Source organism: Calypte anna, chromosome 13 (assembly GCF_003957555.1).
Source record: "Calypte anna isolate BGI_N300 chromosome 13, bCalAnn1_v1.p, whole genome shotgun sequence".
Taxonomy (NCBI): domain Eukaryota; kingdom Metazoa; phylum Chordata; class Aves; order Apodiformes; family Trochilidae; genus Calypte; species Calypte anna.
The window spans coordinates 10,717,030-10,743,425 of NC_044259.1; the positions used below are offsets into that span (position 1 = coordinate 10,717,030).

At 37.1% G+C, this 26,396-nt stretch overlaps 1 protein-coding gene across 4 annotated transcripts; it reads right to left on the reverse strand.

Annotated features, from left to right (window-relative positions):
• Positions 1 to 311: 311 nt before the first annotated feature.
• On the reverse strand, positions 312 to 26,069 carry MAPK9 (mitogen-activated protein kinase 9). Of its 4 annotated transcripts, none has more exons than XM_030458837.1 (12): positions 25,975 to 26,069; positions 21,693 to 21,867; positions 17,562 to 17,691; positions 16,362 to 16,420; positions 15,216 to 15,354; positions 13,870 to 14,035; positions 12,525 to 12,596; positions 8,287 to 8,469; positions 7,096 to 7,220; positions 6,511 to 6,574; positions 6,212 to 6,283; positions 312 to 5,559 (listed from the first exon to the last, which is right to left on the reverse strand). In XM_030458837.1, the coding sequence occupies exons 2-12, from the start codon at positions 21,812 to 21,814 to the stop codon at positions 5,417 to 5,419; spliced, it is 1,275 nt and encodes a 424-aa protein (XP_030314697.1). In that variant the 5' UTR covers positions 21,815 to 21,867; positions 25,975 to 26,069; the 3' UTR covers positions 312 to 5,416. The 4 variants fall into 4 exon arrangements, with proteins under 4 accessions (XP_030314697.1, XP_030314699.1, XP_030314698.1 ...); XM_030458839.1 differs by having other exon boundaries at positions 312 to 5,564; XM_030458838.1 differs by having other exon boundaries at positions 25,935 to 26,069.
• Positions 26,070 to 26,396: the final 327 nt, after the last annotated feature.

Sequence of the window (26,396 nt, forward strand, 5' to 3'; positions counted from 1 at the left end):
ACTTTTGTTTCAGGTAGTGAACATAAAATGTTGTTCTTACTCCATTACTTTCTTCCCTGCTTTTGTTATTCTAAGAAATTCTGGAGCACTGAACTACAGACCTGGGAAACAAAGACACAGGTACTTGCTTACATCCACCCTGAGAAGTCTCAGGGGTTTAGACCAGAATTTTAGAGCATGGACAGTGTCTTCCTGTGGTATTCACGGAGCACATATTGCAGTAGAGTCAACAAGAGGATGTTCTGGCCTTACCACAGCATATACAGCTACCTCATGATGCACAGCCAAAAGTTAATAAAATGCTTTTTTGTTTTAAGAAAAAAGAATCCTAGCTCATAGCTAGCTGACCTAGCTACAGGAACAAACACGGTTGTATCTTCACCTAATAAATGGGTAGGCAGTCACTTGGCTAACAGCCTACCAGCATTTGAGTACAAGATGTTTCTCAGATGATCTCTTACTAAGTGTTAAATTTCAGCCCATAAAAACAATTTTTCATTTCAAATCTCTGAAAACAGTTTTCTATTTAAAGGATATCAAAATAAGTAAAGATTGCAACCCAAATTTAAAATTTTTTTCTGTCATTCCTTTTTACACCATATACTGGGTGTACTGGGAAGTAAAAGTGCTTCAAACCCAGCAATTAATAAAATTGATTTTTCTTGTGCAAAACTGCAAGCACCTGTTTAAAAAAAAAAAAAGCAGCAGCATCAAGGAATAAAAACTTAAACAGCTAAATGTATTTTCTCTAATTTGTTTTGAATTTTTGGACCAAAATAATTTGCCATATTTTCAATAACAAATTGCAGAAGAGTGCATCTTACCAGCTCAGTTTTACACTGGACTTTATATGTTAAACTGTTTGAAATAGAGGACCCAGGTAAATTTATAACCACAAAGCAAGACCATGGGATTGAAATGCAACAAGTAAAATTTTACCTACAAAAAATAAAAGAGTGATTTTAGGGGACACAAACAGAAATGATGGTTATCTCTTCAAATTCCTCCAATGGGAACATGAGAAAATGAGGTTTGCTTAACACATTAGTTTAGCTCCAGATATTTTTAGCATGCAGAGCAGGCAAAAAATAAAACTGCTTTGGTAAGTTGTTCCAAGCTGATAGAACATCAGTATCACTGGTGTAACAGAGAAGTTAAAACATATGTAAATAACGAGTCAGAAGACACTTTTTCTGTCATCTTTCCACATGTTTTAAAAATCCTTAAAAACACTCTGGAAAAGCAAAGAAATCATTAGATTAGTCTATAGGAACTCAAGTACAAATTCTGCATCTGGGTGCAGGTGTCCCAGAACCAAAACCAGTTTGTTTTGAGCAGGAATTACACAAGACACATCCCAGGAAAAAAATTTGGTTCCCAGTGTATGGTATCACTAAGTTTAGCATCAAGCCCTGATAGAATCCATATGACAGATGTAGAATATACAGACAAAGGCTGTTCAGCATTTACCCCCCACCACACTCCAACTCCTTCCATTTTAAGCGTGACAATTCCAACAAAAGGCTCTACACAAACTGTCTTGCTGCAAGACTGAAACCATACTCCAGACCAGCATCATGTTCAGGAAAAGATTTGTCTGCACTTTCACACTGGAACTTCCAGCCCACACCAAGCAACAGGACTGCAATTCTGCCAAAAGAAATGTTGTCCACTCTGTGCTTAGAGGCTTGGTATATCAGCTGTGTTTTAAATGTCTAAACCCTACTTCGTTCATAAAATGATAATTTTCAAGCCAAATAAAAATCAGTTCTAAAAAGGAAATCGATTTAAGGCCCTTCCTTTAAGAAAAATAAAGAAATTATTTTGGTTTTTTAATTAATTTTGAGTAAACACACATACTCTGTTAGGACTTAAAAAAGACAAAGAAAACCTTTAGAGCCCTCTGATTCCTAAGTTTTTGAAATGTACCAACCAACTAGTCAGTTTCCAGTCAAGGTTGAGTTTATTTTTATTATTTTGACAAGAAATTAAAACCCTTACTGGAAACATTATAAAACTTCCAAGGCTGTTTGCAAGCACTAGTTTCCAGTCATTAGACTACTTTATTTTGTATAATCCATGCAGACAAAGCCTTATTTTGACATTCATTTACCATCTTTTCAATAAAAACAACCCTATACTTGTCGTATCACAGGATTTCCTCAAAGCAAGCTTACAGGCAGCTTATCCAGCTTTCAAAATGTCAAACTTCTCTTTCTAAGATTTGGTTCTTTTGAGGAAAAATGATGCAAGCACAGATGAAATGAACTGTTTATAACATACTCCATTTCTGCAATGCCATTCAGCTACTCAGAGTTCATATATTGAACATAATGTTTCTGGTCAATAATCTGATTGATAGCCATAGATCCCTCTATTTTCAGGTGAGCAGTTAAGATTACAGATTGTATCTATGTTGATCAACACTTATTTTGTAATCATATTTCATAAATTGTTTATGTATACTGCAGTAGTGTTAACACTATACAAAGTCTCCCATAAAGAAAAAGTAACATTCATGTTTACAAAACTGAGCAGGTTTTTTAATATATATGTGTAAACACACTCACATATTCTTTACCTTTAAATACATATAAATATTTATAAATGCCAAAGTGCAAAAAAAAAATGGTCAATTGTATCACTTTACATACATGATTTTAGTCTTAGGAATAAAAGTGATTATATTGCACACCAAACTCTCTCAACTTCTGAGCCCCTGTCAAGTTACATGTGCATTTCAGTTTCCATCACTAATGAGGTTTTTTGGCATTGACAACCACTTCACAGACATGGCACTGAACTTCACCTGCAGTCAGGAATACAACTATATGGACACAATCTGCATGCAGTGGATTTATACTCTATATGTGTACACTGAAACAGCATGGGAACCTAAGCATGCATCTATTCTGCATGCATTTTATGAAATATCATCTCTATATGTGCCTTTGGAAATGGATTCTCATTCAGGATATTAGCAATTTGGTTTTGAATGATACTGGAATCAAAATCTACAATATTCACAGACATTTCATGCATGCTCTGAAGTAACAACATTTCTGTAAAATTTTGAAGCTTCATTGTGATGCCACAGCAAGAAGACATTAAAAAAATAAGATATGAGACAGCTTTTCCTAGAATATGATTTACAAATTAACTCAGGGACTGTTTTTGTTCCAAGAGCATGTATTCAAAGTAACAGTATGTACTAGAAGAACATCAGATACCAGGTCATATCTTGAAGATAGGGCAGCTGTGTTAATAAACAACATTTTAAGAGAATTTGAATCACAGAATAATACAGGTTGGAAGAGACCTGGAGGTCATCTGATCCAACTGCCCTTGTTTCGAGCAGCCCAAGTCCAATAGGAAAAATGCAACTCTGAATTTCAAAAAAAAACCAAACAAACCATGAAACAAAAGTTTTTGTTTCATTAAGTCTTCTAAAGCAGTAACTGTCAAAATGAACTGTAACTTCAGTTGAAGAAGACAGAAGTCTTGAAAAATTAAACACAGTAGATTACTTCCATGATGAATCCTAATGTGCATTTTGACTATGTGCTTTCGGTAATCTTAAAGATTAAAATGCAGAAGAACAGCAACCTGTGCTGTTCTGCTCTATGGTAATCAGGTATTTTAAAATGTTTTTTTCCAGTGACAAAAACGCACTAAAAATATTTCACATAGACTGTCAGTATCAAAAGATAAATTAACCTATTTGTAGGTTTAAAACTGAGCAACAAGAAAAAAAAAAAACAAGCCCAAATATCCTGCAATTCCATTAAACAGGATTTTAAAAATCCAAGATTCCAGGTGATAGTTCTGAAGCAAACATCATATTAACTACTTCATTAATTCATTTGAAGCTTCTGGGACAGTATAACCTTAATATATTTGCTACAGCAAATTCAGCTATTAAAAAGGAGTACAAGTTTGGCTGAGCCAGTATGTTTTAGAAGTTCTATTTATATATTCAAGTCAAGAATATCTGGATCAACAACTAAATATAGTGCCTTTAAAAAAGTGGTGTTTTACCTCATCTTGTACATCTCTACTACACTTACATAGTTTGCTTTCACACACACAAGATCCTTTAGCAAAATTTCTCACCTGTGCACTCCCAAGTGAGTGTGCACAAGTTCACAAGTGTGTGGTATAATGCAACTTAAACCCTACTCTGCTGCAAACATTTTCTAATTCAACATATGGAGCAATGGACCAGGCAGTATTTACATTATCTGGTTCTGAAAACTGCATTGATAAGCCTGCCATGAAACAGCAAATAATCTCCTCCTCTTACCTGATGCTGTGTTAAGAAAATATGTATTACCTATGTTCTCCTCCCCCAGTACAAACAGAGGGGTTTTTCTTCATGCGGGAATTAATTTCTACTACCTAAATACTTAATTTACAAGTGACTCAAAACTACTGCATTGTTTTTCTTTATTACTTGCTAGATAGAATCAACCCATTAAAATAATGGAAAACATTAATGCAGCTCTTTTTGAGGCTGCAAGTCTCTCCAGTTCACCTGTCCTTTTATCAGTTTGCAGTGAATGAAGAGCACCACAGATACAACTTCCTTTTCTGTTTGATTTTGTTAAAGGATCAGTATCACAAGCTAGAAAGTACTGAACATTTTAACACTCTCTTCTATACAGGCATTGCTTCACAGGTAAAGATTTAATGAAGCCACTGTATCTTCCATTCACCCACATTTACAAAACTGAGAAAGTTAGAGACATTTCCTCAGAGGTGAAATACAAAATAATGGCTACATTCTTTAAACTTCACTTTTGTCTCTTCTACAAGAAGATAGAATCATTAGACGTGATGACAGAAAGGGCTCAATTAAAAAGAAAGTGCTATGTGGAAGAATAACTGCCCTTTAAACATAGTACTGAGACTGTTCATTGTGAGGGTTCCCACTTACATACAACACTCCAGTCCTTAAATAATGCAAACTGCCAGTCACACCTGAAAACATACTTCACAGAGACTATACATTCAATAAACCTACCAACAAGCAATACTGTACTAAAATGTAAACAACCATTGTGTCACAGAAGCCTGCCAGTTGGGACTGAAGATTCATGAACCACTTAAGAGGAGTTATTGACTAAAACTCTATTATAACTGCTCACCTGAAATTGGCTGAAAAAAAGAAAAGCCCACAACAAGTGCCTAAATTTAAATTATTATTTTTTTTTTTGTTCTTCAGACATTGATTTACTTTCATTCTACAACATTAAGCAGGCAATTTCATAACAACCCAGTTAAAAAAAACAGGCATTACTTTAGCAGAACATGCAGAACATGGAGTTTTTCTACTTGGTTCCATTAACTTACAAGCAATTTGGGGCCAATGGAAGCAAGAGTTCTTTAACAAAGTCAAGTCTGCAATCCTGGCTGATCATCGACATCCTTCAAGGGGTCCTGTCAAGGCATCGAGGCTGCTGTCTGTGTCTGAGGCCAATGTTTGTTCTGTTGACATGGATGAAATGTCATTGATAGATGATGACTGGGAAGGACTGGTGTTGCTATTCACTGCTGCATCTGTGCTAAGTAAACCAAACATAATAAAATCTGAGGCAAGACAATATTGCAAGTACAAATAACCACAGTTCTAGGCTCTGAGCATCGCTTTGCTCACAGAAATCCTTAGGAAAAAAGGCAAACATAAAATTATTTCTATTTTTCTCCCTCGCTGAGAAGGAAGAAAAAAAAAAGGCAATATATGATGTGAAGAGAGACCTGAGTATCAAGAAACCTAATAGAGTTAACAAAAGACAGTACAAGACAACAGCAGCAAACACCAAGGATTCAATCATGGGCATAAATACTGTGCATTATTAACTGTTCTAAAACAAGAAGCCCTAACACTATTTAACCCTGCATGAAAGGGATTCACTCATGCAGAGCCACAGAATTCAGCATAAAAGACATCTGTGCAACAGCTGATATAACATGGTATTGATTATTTCATTTGATGACTGAGCCCTTCCATGAGAAAGCAGCTCAGGGTGTTGGGACACACAAAGGACTTCATAACAACTGCTGCACAGGGACCTCCAAAGGCTCATCAGAATCTTGGAACACCCAAATTTTTGCCCACCTGGATTATTAAGCAAGATTTCTTCACTCACAGGTGCCACAGACCAGCACCACGTATCACACTTACAGAAGAACTACTGAAACAATGACTAACCTGAGGGCTGATCTTTTACCACACCATTCTTGCTCCTTTCTTCCCAATCCATTACTTCTTTGTATATTAATTCTTAAGAGAGAAGGGTGGGAGGAACAACAGGAGAAAAGACACAAGAAAATGCTGTAAGATCACAGACTTGCATGCCATTTATGTATGTGCAAAGGTTATTGATTTCTTTTCTTAATTGCAACAGCAGGTTCCAATCAGGTACACAATCCAGCACACATGTATTGCTGGCCACACATTAATACTAGAAGTTATTACAATAAATACAGTTTGTCATGCTCACTTTTTACCTTTCCATTCTTCAATTGCATGCTCTCTTTCTTCTAATTGTGCATCATAGATCTGAGGTGGGGGCTACAAACAAAAAAAACTACTGATCACAAGTTAAAAAAAAAAAGAAATTGAAAAATCACTATTTTTTTAGCATTTTATTTCCTTTATCTTTTGCACACTGTACCTCAAAATACTATTCATTTTACAACTCCAGAATCTGCTTTAAAAAAAAAAAAAAAAAAAAAAAAAAAATCTTTCTTCTCACTGCAAAGATGCTTTAAAGCACCAACTAAAATTAAACTTAAAATAAAGCTTCATGGGGCCTTAGAAGAAGTGACCTTTTCAAAAAGCCCTAGATTACCAGAACTGAGGCAACTCTTCCCATAATGTAAAAGGAGCTACCAAAAATACATTTCAAACTATTAATTTCACTTCAGCAGCTGTTCTTCAGGAAATTCTGCCCCTAATGTTATCTAAAGGCTTTATCTGTGACTTTTGTTAGCCAAAGAATGAGTTCAAAACATGCTGTTGATTGAAACTTATTGCACTCTTCTAACATTATCTAACTCTTATCTTAAAATTAAATTTAAATGCAAACTTACAGCTTCTGCTTCAGCAGGATCATACCAGACAGTAATATAAGGATGACGTAAGGCTTCATCTACAGAAATTCGCTTGTCTGGATCTACTACAAGCATTTTTGATAATAAATCTCTAGCTTGACTGGCTAGAAAATAAAAATGAAAAGAACACACATGAAAAAGAAATGTAGTTTAATGCCTGATACAGCAAAGAAACACAAGGAAACAGATGACAGACACTGCAACCATTTTCTGAAGTATAAACCTTTTAATAAGTTCCATTTATTGGTGTGACACAAGGAACTATTAATCCTATAGAGTCAGGTAAACCTCACTGTGTACAGATGTAAAATCAGCTGTGTTGTACCAAAGCTCCACATCTTGTCATGTCCAGAGAAGCATTACCCTGCCCTGTCAGAACAAGCCTAAAGATGCAAACCTTCCCATGCTGTTATTTTTTTTTTAAATGAGGTCACAATCCTTTACTGTAAAAGATATTTTACCCAAAACATAAACCCTGCAGCTGACACCAACCAACTTGAACACTTCTGCTGTCACATGGATCACAGTTTATTTGGCACTAACTACTGACCATAAAACACATCAAACATTTTTATTAAACTTCAAAAAAATACACATTGGTACAGTTACAATCTGATTTCTCTAATATCAAACCAGTTTTCCTTTTAAAGGTGTTCCTGCATGGTAACTGACATGGCAATAAATGGCATTTCAATGACATTTCTCTTCGGTCTAAACAATCATTTTAATAATTAAATAGGCTATAACTAATTATTTTATAACCCCTTTTTTTTTACCATCTATAGGGTACAGTAAGATAAATTTTAAATTTTAATACTAATTATCTGTTGTCAAAGTATTGCCAAAATTAATTATAAACATGTATCAGCCAGAAAAATATAATTGCAAATAACTTCCATAAGAGAACACTGGAGAGATCACTTAAGCAATAGACATTATTCAATGCAATAAAATAAGAGAATTAAACAGAATACTAGGAAAGTAGTTCTGTATTTAATGACTTCTATGAAGATCTCAGATGTCATAAAGGAAAGAAAGAGAAAGTAATCAGCTTCTAATGCTGACATCTATTGCAATAACCAATTTATATTAGTTTTTTTTTAAATTAAGTGTGCTGCAGACAGTTTAAATTAAAATCTTTTCTAGAAAATGATAAAAAACTCGCCTTACTTTTTAACTTGTCCCGATCTGATTCTGATGGAAATATCCAGTCTGGAAAGAGTTCTTCAAACTTAATACCAGGATATTTTGGCCTGTTTTCTACATAATTCCTCACTGTAGGCTGTAGTTTCTTCATGAACTCTGCTGATGGTGTTCCTAGTTGTTCAATAACTTTATTCCACTGATCAATATCTGCACCATATCTTTAGGAAAATCAGCTGGAGAATTTGAAGTCTGCACTATTACAAAGATTTCACTTACAGAAATCTGAAAAGTTAATGAAAACTTGAACAAAGGACACAAATATGAACTTCATTCTAACATCAACAGTATTCTGAGCTGCCATGCAAAAACACTACAGTGACACAACAATAAGACTCAGATTTTTCAATCTTAAGGACAGGCTAGAAGTGCTGCACAAAGCTTTGTGCTTAAGGATCTTTTGCCAATTGTTATCTATTGGCTAGTACTGAAAACAATACTTTTTTCAGCTCCAAAAGAGGCTTTATTTAGCAATTCTAAAACAACAGAAAAGAAAAACTGCTGCTGAATCTTCTGGATTAGAACATCACACCACCTACATCGAAGATTCTTGAAGGTAGGGAAAAATACATGAAAAAACAAAGCACAAACACATCCCATTCAAAGTAAAGAATTCTGTGCTGGTCTCCTAAGGAAACTAGGGCTTGGGTTGTAGGATTTTCTGGGGGACTGGTTGGATGGTTGGGTGTTTTTGTTTTGGTTTTTTGTGTTTTCTTTTTTGGGGTTTGATTTTTTGTTCGTTTAATTTCCAACTTTAGGAAAAGATTCAAAGGAGTTCTGAACAATGAATCCAGATTCCTGTAGGTTTTTAACAGGTTCTTTTCTTCAACTGTATCAAAGTCTACTTTGTTCTTAAACTATGAATTTAAATACTTTATAGGAACTGCATTTACAAGCTACAATTTGAAGTTGTGCCTCTTGTTTCTTCTGGACTGTCCCTTCTGGCTCTTTTCAAGTGAAGACACTTCCCCTAGAACACAGGGACACTTGTTATAGGGATGCCAGAGTCTGCTCTGAACAAGTCTAGAATGGATAAAAAAAGCTCATTTATCACACTGAGAAGACACTGGAGTGGTATTTCTGATATTTAAGTTTACTCAGATTTACACTTTACAATCTTTCTGATAAAAAAACTGCAACTCCAACAGCTCCTCACCATGGACCTTGCAAAAATTCATAACCTAGCACTCCAACCCATCCATTCTCAGACAGATTTTGTAACAAAACAACAAATTTCCTGCACTTTGAATTAAGATGCATTTAAAAAACACTGAGTTTTTTTTTTATTTCAGTTAGTGAGCCAAAAATACCAGGAATATATGCACAGTCACTGCTTCATGCTAAGAATTTAGGCATCTGATAGAAAGATTGAAAACTGTATTTGCTTACTGAATATATTCCAATAGGAAAACTAGACTCAAATGAAAATTAAGAAGTCAGTATCGTTAACTCTCATGCTAAAACAAAGCACATACAAATAAAATTAAACAAACATCAGGAAATTTTGTTCCAAACTGGGAAACTGATTTCTGCAAGATCTCCACCAATCTAGATTCAAGATGTTTTTTCATTAAGTGACAACACTCTGGTTAGTCAGCTCATCAAATGAAAGCCCAGTCTATCGTGGTCTCAGACACAGGGGGAAGGGCAGAAAACCTTAATGACCTACCCCACTTTAGCAGTAAAAATTGGGGAAAAAAAAACCTATGAAAAAAGCAAAATGAAAAAAAAATACCCCCAAAAGTACTGGATTTGAAATAAGCTAAGCCTGTTACCATAAACTGAACAAGAAGAAAATCTTAATTTTAATGTGAAGTGTGCAGAGTGTGCAAAGTGAACACCCTTGCAACATGTAGACAAAACTACCCTTCCTGTTCCTGTAACCTCAGCTTCTCTGACCAGAACTCCTCTGGGAGAAGTTGAAAACAAGAGTCCTTATGACAACCACAATAAAGCATGATTTTTACCAAGGAAGAATGAATCACACTTTTTGCATCATTCAGTCAATTTGTTTCCTTCACCACCTTGGCAGAAAGAGCATAAAAACCACTCAGATGCTGTTTGGCTTTCCCTTGCTTCATTTTAGTTATCTGTCTTCCTTGTTTTTTCCATGGTTCTCCTTTCCAGTGCCAGTAACTGTAAGACCCAGTTCATCCTCCACAGAACCAGTCAGGAGCATCTCAAGTCCAGCCAGAGCATTGCTCCCAATATCCCAGCAACCCCCTTTGACCATATGGGAAAATACAAACTACTGAACCTAGCAGTAGGCTTCCTAAAAGACAAGTCAAGGGCATGTCATTAGGCAACATGCTGAACTTGGTTCCCTGCTCTAAATCCCTGAATACTACAACATTTTAAAGGTAAAAAAAAAACAAACCAAAACACCCCTCAAAATAGACCCCCACAAGAATGGAAACTTCATGACCCTGCACACCAGTCTGCCTCATAAGCCACATTCTCAAAACAATCCTGTAGCTGGTAGTAAAAGAAAGCAACAATCTGACTGAAGCATCTATCAGTTAGGAAAAGTTCCAACCCCCAAAACAGCTAAAGATACACAGGAAAGATAACTGCAAGATAGCAAAGGCAAGATTAACTAGCAAGATTTGCAAGAGGCAAAAGCCCCTGTAAGCACAGATGTGAGCTTTGGTAAAATACCAGGGATCAGACTCCTTGAAACCTAGACTGGTGGAGCTTCAGTGACCTCCAGAGAACCACAAGTCATAACTTGCACACTCAACATAGTCCAGACAAAATTTCCTTCATTAATTAATGAATAAAAGAAAATAGCCCATGCTAACATGCAGGTGAAAGACACATAACATACATGAAGAATTGTGTTAGGTTGGTCTGAAGGCCTCAAAAGGTCAAACAATAAGTATAGAAACAAAGAAAGGAGGAAAACAAAGAATTAATAATTTGTTTTATTAAATAATGCATGATTGACTGCTGAAGTTTAGTGTCATGAAGTCTTCCATTTAAATTGAAAGTCCTCCTCTGTAAGATACATAGGTATCTATGAACACATAATTTGATTGTTTTAGTGGTGAGCTCAACTTTTCCTTTGTAACAAGCAAAAATACTATATTCTCTTCATTTATAATTTCTTCTTGGATCACAGACAGTTTCTTATGAGCTGTAGCCATAACTGGCAATTGGGGTTTAATTAAATTCTGGATTCTATTTATTTACTGATTAGTTTTGAATGTCTAGACCTAGAATACTACTACTACTTTGGAAGATACTATTTGTAAAGGATGAATTGGTTTTGCTCCAATTTTTATATTTGGAACTGATGAGTCAAATGTTTTAAATTTTGTTTCTAGGGAAATATTTTGAATTACATAAAAATATTCAAAGAATATTTACTTTATTAAATTATCACTGATGTTCACTTAATGCAGTGCAGAGTTGTGATCCAGTGATGTATTATTGAGATTTACAATCACTAAGGCATGAAAACATATACATGAGGGGTCTGTTCTTAATACAGAAATATCTCCTACAATTACTACTGCACAAGAAGGCAGAATTTTATCATGACAAATCTGGGTCAAAAATATTAGAGGGAAGAATGGAGGAATAACAATCTTACAGAAAAAGCAAGTCCAAAATAAAAAAATCCATAGAATGAAGAAAAACTCAAAAAGAAATTTTCTTTTTCATAATAAGTAACAGCAAGAAAAAACCCAAATATTTCTCATGCAGTGTGCTTACAGTTAGGACACTGCTATCCAGAAAATGCTAATAAGCAAGAAAAAAATCTGAAACTCAAAAAACTGTACAATAAAAAAATGAGTCTACTGTTCAAAACAAATTGTAAGCAAAATCCATGCATAGTAAAAAGTAACTTTGTAACTTTGCTTGTAACAGTTATCCACAGAGACCAAGGGTAAGAAAATACATTCCCTGCTATTTCTTTTTTAAAACCTAGCAGTAACCTTTTTTTAAGCTACAGAAACTGAAGCTCTTAATATAAATTCTATGGGTTAAACCAGTACAAATTACATTAAATATTGTCTGCCAAGGAAATAAAATTGGAAGCTCAACAATTTAGCTAATGGCATTAATTTCAAATAGTCCAGTAGATCTATCAAACCTTATCACTGAAAGTATTTTTTAATGCTTTTATATTTATACAGATCATAATAATTGTGTTTCTGTTGGAAGTGGAATGGGATTCAAGGATGACTAGGGAAGGATACGATCAGTGCCTTGGAATATCACACAACCTTTCACCAATTCTCCCATGATGCAACCAACTGACCAGATATCAACTGAAAGTAAAAATGAAATGATCAAATTATGAAGTATCATGAACAAAAGTGAGGAAAACAAACAAAAACATTTAGCGTCTACAGAAAACACAACAATGTGGAAAACCAAACTACTAACATGAATTTTCAATCAACACCAACTGACTCTTGCTAAATTTTCTTATCAGCATTTTCCAAAACATGACTGGTGTTTATATTTCTGAAAGACCATGAAGGATACAATCTCTTCCTGGGAACAGGACTTTATGGAGGACCATTTCTGCCATAATGCACCCAACAGACCAGATATCCACTATCATATGTTAGGTGCAACAAGGACAAAAGATTAAAGAGGTTTTTTTAAATACCACCATTATGTATTTGTATGCTCACACTCCTACACTCCTGCAGATAATTTACTTTTTGTCCCATCCAGAACAGCTTCTACTCAAGTTCTGATCCACGTCAGCACTTGCTGTACAAGCTGCCTTGTACTATAATCAAAGGGGTTTTTTCATTCTCTTTGGCCCAGCAAGGTCCTGCAAGTCCCTTGCTTTGTAAAGCCAAAGTTACATTTATACAAAATGCATGGCATGCCCAAGTCCCTGGGATAAAGCAAAAAGACACACTAGTACAGAATTCCAGAGGAGGCAGGGTAAAAATCAGAGCGTAAAACCCTCAATAATTCAAGTCTAGGACAATTTCCTTGCCAACAGTTTGTTGGCTGAACATTCAATACACTATAGCTGTGTTGTTTTTAATAATAAAACACCCAGACTCTTTGAGTGCTATGCAGATTTATGAGAGTACAAGGCATGGTTTATGATAAGGATCTGAATGAGATTTCAATAGTCAGAGATGTAAAAGCAGATAGACTGTTGAAAGAAGATGTTTCAGGATAAAATGACACTGATAAAAGGTTTTATTGTTTACATGTTCATGGCTGTGGTTTGTTTGGGTTTTTTTAAAAATCATCCGGCCTAAGTGTGTCAAAAGTTTTTTGTAGAATAAAAAAAAAATGGCAACAAGACAAAATGACAACAAATAAAAAGATAAAACAGTTGCAGGGGAGAGGGAGCAGCGTATATAACTAGGATAGGCACACAGAGCAGAAAACTGTTCTATTCTTCAAAATTTTTACAGTGTAATTGTTGTTATTTCCAGTACCATGATTAATATACCTTAACAACAGCCATGGCAGGGGAAAAAACCTCTTCCTCCCTTGTGAAGCCATTATTTTCTGAGATAGATACACTTTAGAAAAAAGATCTAAATTGCTACTCCAGCAACTTACCATTCTCTTTATATCCCATTCCAAGGATAACTTCTGGTGCTCTGTAATACCGTGTCACCACATAGGGAGTCATCATGAAGTTAGTACATGCTGTTCTTGCCAGTCCAAAATCAAGGATTTTGAGTGTACAATCTGATTTTACTACTATGTTGCTGGGTTTCAAATCCTAACAAGAAATTACTTCAGTTAAGGATGGATCAACATACAGAGTAAGAAACCCTCCACCGTCAGTACTTGCCACTGATTAAATTCAGTAACAACTGCACATTCCTTTTCTGATATATCTGCTTATTTATATACAGACTAGAGACAAGTTAAATATTGCAAAACAAAGTACTCAAAAAATCAGGGAAAGCCAGAATCAAAGTTGTCTGCAGAGTCTTAATTTACTCAGTTCTGCACTGACAGTGCTCAGTCACATACAGGTCTATACATGTGCACAATGTATACATGTATCTGCTTCCTTTAATACATTAAGTGGACCCATTTTGGACACAAATAGCTAAATGGTGAAGAAGACTGTTCCAAATATTGTCATTATTGGGGCATAGATGCTAAAGACAACATTATGAATTAGTCAAGATAGGTAAAGGAGCACCCCAACACACAAATCATTAATAATAAGTGTATTTGTTAATGACTAATAAAACATCTGGGTTAGAGTGATTAGCAGATTTCACAGAATTAAGATGTATTGAAAATACAAAGCAACCCAGTGACTGAGGAGAAAAATAAATTATTCTAGGAGAATGGAAACAGTCATTATCATACCCAAAGGAATCTACAGTTAGGGAAAACTAGAATATTTAGGTTTTATTCACAAAGTATCAGAAGTAAACTGTACATCACACATGTACTAATACCTTTAATTCTGCTTGTGTTTGACTTAATTTCAACCACACAAACAGTGTTCTCAGGTACAGAACTTCCTTTTCTTAAAGGACACAGGGACATGCAAATAGTTCACATGTTTTAGTAAAACAAGGTTCTTCTGCAGAAGACTGCTGAATTTACTCTGGTTCAAGACCACATCCAGATGGCTTTTTAATATCTCCAAGGATAGAAATATCTAAGAGGTAAATATTACATTTCTAAGAGTCATTCTTTAGTAATTTGAAAGATCCCCAGATTATCATGTTTTATCTTTTGATCAGTTCAGCATTAATGAAATTCACAGAGCTAACCTGACTCAAGATCTACTTACAATGTAGTCTTTATCTTTGAATTAGAAACAATCTTCAGCTTTAATAATAATCTTAGGAAATAACAACCCACTACAGTCCCCCCTGTTTCACAAGAACATCCATGTTCATAAAGAGTATTGTCAATGATCTAATACTACCTACTCTGTGGATGATACCAGCTGAGTGGAGATGTTTGATACCACATAGCATCTGGTACAGAAGGTAAGACATTCTTTCATGATCCAATTCCATATGAATAACCTGGCATAAATTTGCATCCATCAGCTCCATAACCAAATATCTAAAGCACAAGAAAGAAAGCATTAAGAAAACTCAAGTATTACTTTTCATACCAGTTTTAAGCATGGCATGAGAGATGTTTTATAAAAGACAACTACTTACAATTAGAAAAAAAAAACAAGCAATGCACTATTGAAGTTTTAAAATAGCTGTTGAAATAATCTTACTATTAAAAATTAATTGTTCAACAGTCCACCAAGAGATCTGAATGCCAGTAGTTTTATAAACAGTAATAATATAAGCAGAAGACTAATTCTGAGTTTATGCAGCATGAAAAACTAAGACTGACTAAATCTGATGTGGGAATTGCAGATATTGTAATGTATTAGAAAATAATGGTTCCCTTCACTGTATTTCAATGAAAAAAAAATAAAGCTAATGAAGAATAGCACAGTAAGAAACAAGAAGGAATAAATAATTTTCAAGTTAAAATATTATTTGTTTACCCATCTCAGACACACAAACTTCCCCATTTACCCAAGAAGCCCATTCACAAAACATTACAGCATTTCACTGGAACACATAAATACCAACTAATTCACCATGAAACTTCTCTACACAAAATGACATAGATTAGATAAAAAAGAAATGTATTCATTTCTTAATTAAGGCCAGAAATACTATTGTGCTGCTGTAACTGGTATGACCAAAAAATGGTATCAGGTTACCCAGGCCAAGTTGTTAACCCAAAATGATCCATTCAGCTAAAGGAGAATGCACACAAACCAGACACATATGCAGCCAGCTAAGTATGACAGATGAAGGAAAGCTACACAACATTTTTTGAAATTTCATTTCCCACTTGTCTTATGCATGTAGTGAAGCAGCTTCCTTGGTCTTTCTTAAAGAAATCTAGATATAAAGATTAATTAAAGGCTAAATTCAGCTTTTAGATAGCCTTTTTTTTTTTTTTTTTCAAAGTGTAAAGTCAGTAGGACACTAGCAACACAGCTCCAGGGCTTACACCAGTATTTCATAGGAAAATTAAAATAGAAATCTAGTACTTACACATCCTGAAATTCTTCTAGTGACTTCTGTGGTGTAAATACATTTAATAAACTAATTATCTATAAAATAAAAATAAATATTAGAATAAAATTCCTCTCCAATTCCCAAGAAAATCCACTACTTCAGACACTACTACTGGAAATCAAATGCACACTGCTACTATATACACAATATGAATGTTACTTGGCTTCACTGAATTCATGTGTGCTAAAAACTTGCCCATTAAGGAATAGTTCAAGACTGCAGCATGTATGTCACAGGAACCAAGAAAGAACAAACCCACCTTCTGCTATTAAAGTTATATGACAACTTTTATCTCCCTCCCCTGTGAGGGAGATCCCATTTTTTTAATCCATTAATATCTTCTTTTAAATCATGTTTTTCAATGAATTTTAACAAAGGCTGTCCAACAACATGTACACAGAGATGCCCCACACCATTCTATTAGACTTAGATTATGATACAGAATTTCCAGAGGAACTTCTATAGTTATGTACTGCCATCCTTAATAACCACCTTGCTCTTACTCTGCTACTTCTTGACTTCACTAAAAGCTTACTTAGGACTCAGTCCTAGAGGGCTAATTGACTACAGGAAGTTTTAAACCAGAGTGCACAACTTCAGTGATCAGGAACGTTTCCAGTTCCCATCAGTAGCAGAATGTAACAGTCACATAAATCTTACATCCTTGTACTTGACATAAAGGCTTGTTATTTTAGAAGGTTCAAAGATATCAAAATATGCATGTATTGTCAATACTGTTCCACTTCTGTTTACCAATAAATTGTTAGACAGTGCTGCACCCCTTCAGACCCCAGCAGTTGAACCCTGTACTTAATAAAAACCTTGTCTGAGCTCAGGAGATTTAACTACAGTGCAGTTACAAGAGCCAAACCCACAAACAAACCCAGTGCCAAGCAGGCTTTGCTGTAGTACAACTTGAAAAGGGTAAATCCTTTACAGGAGGGCCAGCTCTAGAGAGCTGACACTGATGGCAAACCTACACCAGTAACACAGCTCCTGGCACCAAACAACTCATAGCAGAACCAAACCATCCCTTGTGGAGAACTACATTACCTACAGTACATCTTCCCAGTCTTTTTCCATGAATTTTACTACCAAAATCAAGTAAGAGAGCAAATCCCGAGCTTTTTTGACAACTTAGAGTAATGAGGGAGATAAATATAAAGCCAAACTTACATTTTTGTGATTGACACACTTGAGCAGAACAAGCTCTCTGTAAGCCCTTTTGGCATGGGTTTGGTTCTGAAAAGGACGACTCAGCTTCTTCACAGCAACATTTATTCCAAGGACTGTATCAAAGGCAGCACTAGAAGTTTTCAAAGACAAACAATTTAAGTTGAAGTCTGTCTGAGGGAGAGGAGGGAGCAAAAGGGAGAATGGAGTGAGAAAAGAAATCAAGATTGAGACAAAACATAGCCTCTAAGCTGTTTATATTAACTTCATCTACTTTTCATTTAGAAAACAAACATTCTTTCAAATTTATGTATTCCTTAATACATACAAATAGGTTACACAGAAGCCACTGATACTCATCAAAATTCTGTCTTAATACTGAACCTGCTGACTCAAGACTCATGTTCAAAATTGCAAGATCTAAAAATATTTTAAGCTTATTTAAAATCAAGAAGCATTTCAGTTGCCTAATCTGTACTTTTGGAGTATTTTTGGACACTGTTGCTAGCTAACAATCATTCAGTACTTGCAAGAGAACGACAGTTTGCTAAAGGAGAGTCACAAACATTTCTGTGAGCTGTTCTGCAGGCACCAATACCCTCCAGTACATGGAGAGTTTACAGCTATAAACAATTGTGCCTGGCAGAAAAATTCATTCATCATCTGGTTTTAGAAAAAAAATAAAATTGAGAAATATGGAAAATTCAGATTGCAAGGCCAATACAAGAGTTCAAATGTAAACATAACCACTAGTTTTATCTATAAGTTTTGACCATTAGTTTTTCAGTTGTGCTTGCTCCTTCTCTCTGGAGTTTGAGGTACAGGTGTAAACTTGCTTTAATAGCTGTAAGAATCTGAAGTTAAATTACCTGTATATCCAGGATTAAAGTGGGAATACACTTCATTTTTAACACAGACTACTTGGTCAAATATGTGAATTCATACCACAAACTACTCAAGAACCTAAATCTTCAAATAGCTCCAGTTTAAAATACAGACTCCCACATTGCTCTCCTTCTATTTAATGTTACTTTCAAAGGGTAGAAAAAAATCCTCATATTTTTCCAAGTAGATTTAAACTCTCTGTGAGTTTCTTCCCTGTCTCACCAAGATATGTACAACACCAGACCTTAAAGGACCATCATACTATAGTACTCTTACTAACTCTGTGGTAACAACAATACTCAAACTGTTCTATGAAGTTTATAAACACCAAGTCACACCAAATCAATGCCTCCATGAAGCACCACATATCCATGAGATGAGCTGTGGAGGCATGACCCAAATTTGAATCAATGAGCCACCTGCACAAAAAGCTTGGTAGTGTTTATTTCAACTTAATTCTGTGAAATATGTCAGCCATTATTCGATGATAAAATTGCTTTCAGATTTAAATCCTTTATGGCCTGTGCAAAACAAATAAACTGGGAGAAAAGCAACTGGAGAAATTCTTTCCCTTCCAGACATGAAAGCACTGATGTTTCAGTATTCACTTCATCTAGAAGACACTATATGTAAATGTGAAAGTTTTGCATATGTTAATGAAGAACTACACCCAGGAACAGGTATAATTACCAGCAACTAACAGGGTCTGCATGAATTAGCTGTTCAAGTCAATCAGAGGCCAAGACAAAAGAACCAAGTTTAGAGGAACTTCCCCTTTGTGATTAGACAAATCAGGTCTGTGACAAGGCTCAGCCTGAGCACGTAGAACTCCACCTGAACTTCTTTCTTTGCTCATCTACCTGGGAGTGACTGACATGGGAGGTCAAAAAACCAAGCAATATACAAAACCCTTGAGCTGCCTGTTACCTACTCAGTCAAAGGGGAAAGATTAAAATCAGACTAGTAAAACAAAAGAAAAAAAAAAGTTAAAAATTGTGCAACCGTGCATTTTTTTAATTTACCAAGAAAAAATGAACCAGAAGATAATCTCTATTACTGTCAAGACTACACTTCTAAATACCACAGCTTTTCAAACGAAAAAAATTAAAATACTTGATGTTATTTGTGTTAAATTTCTTTCCCCATCCCAGCTCATTTGAATTCAAATAGATTTTTTCAACATGGTAACTGTTTCAGTTATTAACAGATATTTAAAAAGCAGATTTGCCAGAGTTTATCACCTTGACTACCAGCAGAATGAAATTATAGCAAAACATTATGACCTAAATTATAGTAGGAAATCACTTCTTTTCTACAGGCAAATGACCTTGGTTTTGAACTGCAATATGCTACTTCTACAGACATTTGCTTTGCCAGTTCCAACTTCACTACATTTTCACCCATTGGCTAAACAAGATTTTGCAAATAGCAGCAAATTTATCCCAACTGTTTCTTCAGCTGATACCTTATTTAGAACAATTCAGAAAGAAAGTAAGGAAGAAAGATGTCAGGAAGTCAATGACAAAAATTAATTCAAAAGAATAATTCTGTGTGATTATTCAGTCTTAAATAGATTGTAAGACTTCAAACACAACAATTTGTTGGAACAAAGAATTGAAAAAATCAAGTTTAAAAGTGCATTTAATATATAAATACAAAAGGTAAATCCAATTTCTCTCCTAGCCTATTTTTAGTGAGAGCTAAATACCTTCCACATAAAAACTGAGTTACTTTTCATCTTTTTGGAGCTTTCATTTATCATTTTTGCCAATTGTATATTTTTAAAAATACTTATTTTCCTACATTTTAATGTGAAAGAAAAAGCTAAGCAGAAACAATACCAATTTCTCAAAATAAGTCAAGAAATCAGATGATTTCTACTTCCTCCCAAAAGGCTGACCTTAAACACTACCCTAATATCATTTTGAAGCACATACCTACTTTAAGTCATACAGTTCAGGAAGGCACTGCTTTTAATGAATGAACACTTAAAACCACCCAAAATTTCTGCACGCCATCTAGAACAAGCACAACTTTAATAATATTTACACTTGGAAAATGAGCACTATGGTAAATATTACCCAAACACTTCTAACCAAAACCTAATATTCCTATGTACTCATCTCTCAAGTCACTAAAGAACAAAATATGGTCTTGCTTATTTTTCACCTACTAGCAGGGCAGCTGGGGTATCTAAAGAATTTTAAAATAAAGGCCTATTTTCACAAAAATGCACTCTTTTCCTGCATGTATTACTTATTATGGTTACGAAAAAGACAAAGATAGATGGGCAGGTGCTGCAGAAGGAGTTGCTCACAATGAGAGTTGTTCAGAATGGGAGTCATCAATATCATCCTGAAAAATTTATAGATGAAGAGAAAGCACAGACTGGATTTAATGCAGGAACTGCCCACCATGTGTCATGACTAAGTCTGATACTAGAGAGGTCTCTGTCTGCCCCCCTGGGTATGGAACTGTAAAATCATATCAAATACACATTTCTGCTGTTACCCAGTAAGTTTTGTCCAACAAAATATGGGTGGGCACTAAGTTGTGTCTGAAAAATTGCTGCAGTCTGAAAAACATTTGAAAGTGTTTACCTTTAGCTGGCCCAGAGGTGTGGTGCCACACAAGAGACTAAGGTTCAGGATCAGCCTAACAGCTCTCACGTCCTGAGGCTGGGCACACAGCTGAGGTGACACCAAGGAAGAGCTGGCCAGCGCAGCCCTTACACAGCATCCCTTTCTGGTTAATCCATGGAGTGACAATGACACTGATTTGCCTCATCCTGCCACTTAATGGCAAGGCACTGCATTGATGGCTCCTAGAAATGGACAGGAGTGATGGGGAATAGAAGGGGGGGAAGAAATGGGGCCATGATGAAGGAATGAGTAAAACCCAGAATCTCTCACCATCACACTGTTGTACCTTACACTGCAATGTCACCACTACATGGGGAATGGGAGAACTAGAAACAGAAATAAAGTGGTTAATGAGAAGACAATCTGTTGACCATTTTAATTTATGCAGTTATCCATATATTAACTTTCTCCTAACACAGAACAAAAAATAGGTTTGTACATGAACTTGAACTATAGCAAGCAGGCGTAGAATTTATTTACTCCAGAATCCTGTAGCACAGGAGAGAAATTATGATCAGTATTTTTACATTCTGGCACCTCTACCAGGAATACACTTAATTTCTTTACCTATAGCTTTATATATTTAAATAAAGTAGATATTACTCACCAAACAATGCCCTGTGCCCCTGAGCCTATGGGCTTCAATTGCTGGTAACGTTTCAGTACAGTGAATGTTGAGTCTGCAACTTGAACACTGTAAAACTGACTGTCACATTTACTGTCACTCATGGTGTAGTGTCATGTAGTTTTCTCTCTGAAGGACCTGGTAAAGTTTTCAAGATCTTAAAGAAAAAAGAAAGAAAACAAATGTTCAATCTTTCACTCATTTTAGTCAGACAAGATGGAAAATACACTATACATATTTAATACACATGAATTTTTCAATAGCATATCATTAAATAAGGATTCTTTCAACTTCATGTATTACCACTGCTAATGAAAAATACTTGCAGACAGACAGCATATAATTACAGACTTCAAAGCTTTAAGTAAATGCATACTCCTATTCCAATCACCAAAACAAAAAGCAGCTCAGTAAACAACTGTATAAAGAAACGGGAACACCCCAGTGTAACTCTAGTTTATTCCCTTAGAATGACTACTCTGCTAAGACTGTATTAATTAGAGAAAAAAAAATTAATTGCAAATAAAATGAGTTCAACAGCTGAACCAGGGCTCTGCCTCCTCACTTCTGCCAGGCAACCCTTCCCTGATCCATCCTATGGCAACCAACTCTCCCATTTTAAACAAAACATCCTGTGTTATCAGTTAGTGTAGGAACAGTCCTACAAGAATTAAGAGGTTTGTGCTAGTCTGAAGGAGGCTTTCATGCCATAATAGAGAATAAGTTATACCCATCTGTAAAGAATTAATTAGAGGTAGCTAATCACATTGAGGAGCAAGGTAATGGACTCAACCCCTTCAGTTCTAAAGTGCTACAGTAATGAGAAAGAGTACAGACCTCTGGTTTTCCTGGGCCTTCATCCTGCTTCCAAACCTTACAAGCAAATTACCTTCAGTAATTACTGAAGAAGTCTCCAACAAATTATCTCATTTTTATTTCCACAGTCACTATGACAGACAGTGTCATTAGAGCTCAAGAGTAAATTGCACAGCTCCTTGAAACAGGAGCAAAAGAAAGAGCTGCAAGTCTCTCTCTCTCACTGGCCTACACAATATTTCTGAGCCAAGACAAAACAGAAAAAGCCCCAGTGCATCCAGTCACACAAATAGATTCTGGTTGCTTCAAGGACTAGAATTTGGGCCTCTCTCTTCCTGAGTGCATAGAAGAGAGAGCAGCATCTTTTCTATGGCTTAAGCCAGAAGGTTAAACCCAAGAAATCAGCAAGAAAACAAGTGGAAGACCTATAAATCCTAATAAAGATTTTGTTTAATCTGAACTGGTAATGGTTAGTCTTAAGGGACTATCAAGAAATGTATGGAGTCCTTTTAGCTTTCTAATTTCTCAAAATCTAAGTAACATTCTAAAAAGTAGATACTCAATTTGGTCATCCCTGGCAGCAATTTAGACAATAAGTTTATTTGCTTCCTCCTAGAAGCTTCAGAAAAAAAGCAGAGGAGAAAGGCTCAGCAAAAGGAAAATGGGAGTTCCCAACCTCCTGCCCCTGCCACAGTAAAGGGCAGAAAGAGAATTACATCTCCTGTACAGTATTTTTAGGAACAGTCAGATGCAGCTCCACTATCAGCTCACACTGATGTGAGACCAAAATGCTGCCTTAACAGGCACTCCCAACTTTTCCTACTACATCCAAGGAAAAATGTCACTCTTCTTACTTCTGACCCTTTTTATTACTCAAAGCTACAGGCTCATAAGTATCAAATCTTTCAGTTAACAGACCCTAAGCAGCCAGGGTGTTTCCAGTGAGTCTTCATTAGAAGGTATTGGCTGGAAGGTCAAGATCCTAAATCTGAAAAGGGCTTACAGAACAAACCCTAAAATTTAATAATTTTGCATATGCAGGGTACCAAGTTAAAGACATGTTATTTATAAAAGAACTATCCTATACCTGCTAATAAAACACTTTTCTGTAATACTGACACTGTAGGAGGGGAGAAGGAAGTTACACTGAACTAGACAAACTTTCCCTTTAAGGAAACTTCTCTGCACAAAGCCATCCTTAAAAAAAATCATCTAGAGATCAGGATAAGCTCTTTAGACAAGACCCAAAGAGGGAATTAGGCAGCACAACACACAAGCTTTATGTATTCTGACATCCTCTGCAATTCACCGTGTGAAGCACCCTGCCTGTCCAGAAGCTGAACCCTCATCTTCACTTGGGCTGTAAGCTGCTTAGATGCACCAGGACAGACATTATTTCAGATACAGACATTAATATGAAATTAAGTGCCATGTGACTGTAGCTGTTCAAAGGACTCCAGACAGAAAATCTGCTTTGGTGGCAAGATACTTAAAAAAACCACCACATTTTCCACTCCTCAAAGAAAAAGTGTATCTGGAAAAGAAGTTTCTTAATCCTAAACTGTTACTCTCCTATGTGAAATTATTTGATTAATCACTCCAGCTAACGTTCACCACTTTACTCCTGTACAGGAATTTTTTGGAAGCCAGCATTATATCCAGTTCTCAATTTAAGATTTCATTTATGGCTTCCTGGCTGCAGCAAACAGAACCAGCAGCAAAAGAAAGTCACAGTATGGTCAGCACACGTAATTCTTACTGATAATAGCATGTTAGTGAATTAACATTTCAAGATGCTTTTTATTTTAGAATATCCACAAGATGCATCTAAATAGAGAGTGTGGGTTGTGGTTTTGCTTGTTTTTTTTAATGTAACTTGTTTGTACAATTGGGATAAGAATCACAAAGCTTACTGAACAAATCACATGCAGGAAAACTGACAGAAGTGGTTTTCAACCTGTAGTTCAAAAAAAGACATGAAAAATAATAAACAGACCAAACCTACTACCAGTATTCTTAGGAACTGTTGTATGGAATTCCACTAAAATTTTTAGAAGTTGAAAGCAACTGCACTATCCTGTATTAAACAATCACTTTCCTAAAAGGCATTTTTTAAAATGTCAACTTATTATTAAGCAGATCTGCCCTCTGGATATCTTCAAGGCAAAAGCTTCTGAAACAAATTGAAGCAGCTGAGAACACATTGTCAGAGTTGTTTAGGTTACAGAAATGCTATTACTGACAAGGAAGTGTACAAACACCAAGAAACTGAGCTTGACTTTTTATTGACTCAAGCTAAAATCCTACAGCTGACAGCATGACTAGTCAGTGAACATACACATATATATTTATGAAAAGATCTGGAAACTCCGTGAAGAAAATCTCATTCTCCTCTTCACCCTTGCAAAGGCATTTCAGGTGTGCCCTTCCAAAGGCTACCATCTAACAGTGCTGTGTTTGGGTTTTTTTAGATCTTTACAGCAATATGTATCAACAGGTATCAGTTCAACTACAAAACCACTGCGAGTTACTTCCTACCCCTCCACTCACAGCCTTTGAATACTCCCTTACAAAAGGTAAGTGTAGCAAAGCAGCAGCCGAGTAATGCCAGTGGGTTAGAGCAGAGTTCAGAGATACTCTTTATCTATTTAGCTCTTCGAAAAGTTTTTTTCTTTAAGCAACCCTAACTATGATGGAATATAGATTTTACCAGCCACCCGTTACAGCATCATTCAGCCGTCAAACAGACTGCTGACAAGCCCTGGATGTACCTCACCGGGCAGCTGGTGGGAAGAGGCAAAAAGTTCAGGTGTGTGTGTGCTGTAACCAATTACGCTGTTGTAAAATTATGCAAGACCCGTATAACCGAGCAAGAGCACTTCTTGCATCTCTCCTAAAACTTTTCCCGACAAATTGCTTCGGCTCCGGACCAAGCTCCGGTTCGCCCTCCGTGCACGGGGAGGGGCACACGGGCCCGTTCCTGGGCTCGGCCGCCATCCCCGACACCCGCTCAGGACAAAGTGGCTCCCAGGGGACACCAATCGCCCGCCCGGCCGCTCACGGCAGCACCAACGGGGCGGCACCGCGGGCACGAAGCGAGCGGGGAGAAGGCGGAGAAGTGGCAGCGCTCGCCGCAGCGGAACGGGCCGGGGCCGGCACTGCGGCACAGGGAAGGGCGGGGGGCTCGGCCAGGGCAGCCCCACAGGACAGGCGCGGAGCAGGAAGGGGGCCCCCGCCTCCCGCATCGCTCTCCCCGCCTCCCTCCCGCTCCTCCGCGCTCGGGACAGCGGCACCGGGACAACCCCGGCTCTGCCCGCGCTTAGGCGGGCGGGGCCGGCGGGAGAAGCCGGGGACTCCGGTCGCCTCAGGGCCAGCACCGCGACCGGGAGGGAACTCGCCCCACTCCACCTGCGGCTCGCCGGGCCCCCCTCACGGCGGCCTCTCTCACCGTCTCCTCCCTCGGTCGGGCTGCGGCGGGACGGGGCGCGGCGCTGGCGGGACGGGGCCAGGGCCGGAGCCGCCTCCTCCTGCGGCGCGCAGAGCTGCCCCAGCCACAATGGCCTCCCGGTGCTCCACACAGGCCGCGCCAGGGCTGAGCGCGTTGACAGACAGCCGCTCGGCCCAATCACAGCCCTCTGCCTCCAACCATCAGCCAATCGGGCTCCGGAGGCGGGACCTACTGGCCGCTATATAAGGGGGTGGTAAAGGACTGCGGTGAGGCAGGGAAGTTCAGGCCAATCCGGGAGCAGCCCCCCTCGACCCCTGGCGTGACGTCATCAGCACACGTCAACCTGTCACCAGATTTATGACGTCACCTCACAGCCGCGGTTCGGCATGAGGTGCGGTGGCACCAAGCCCCGGTACCGGGCG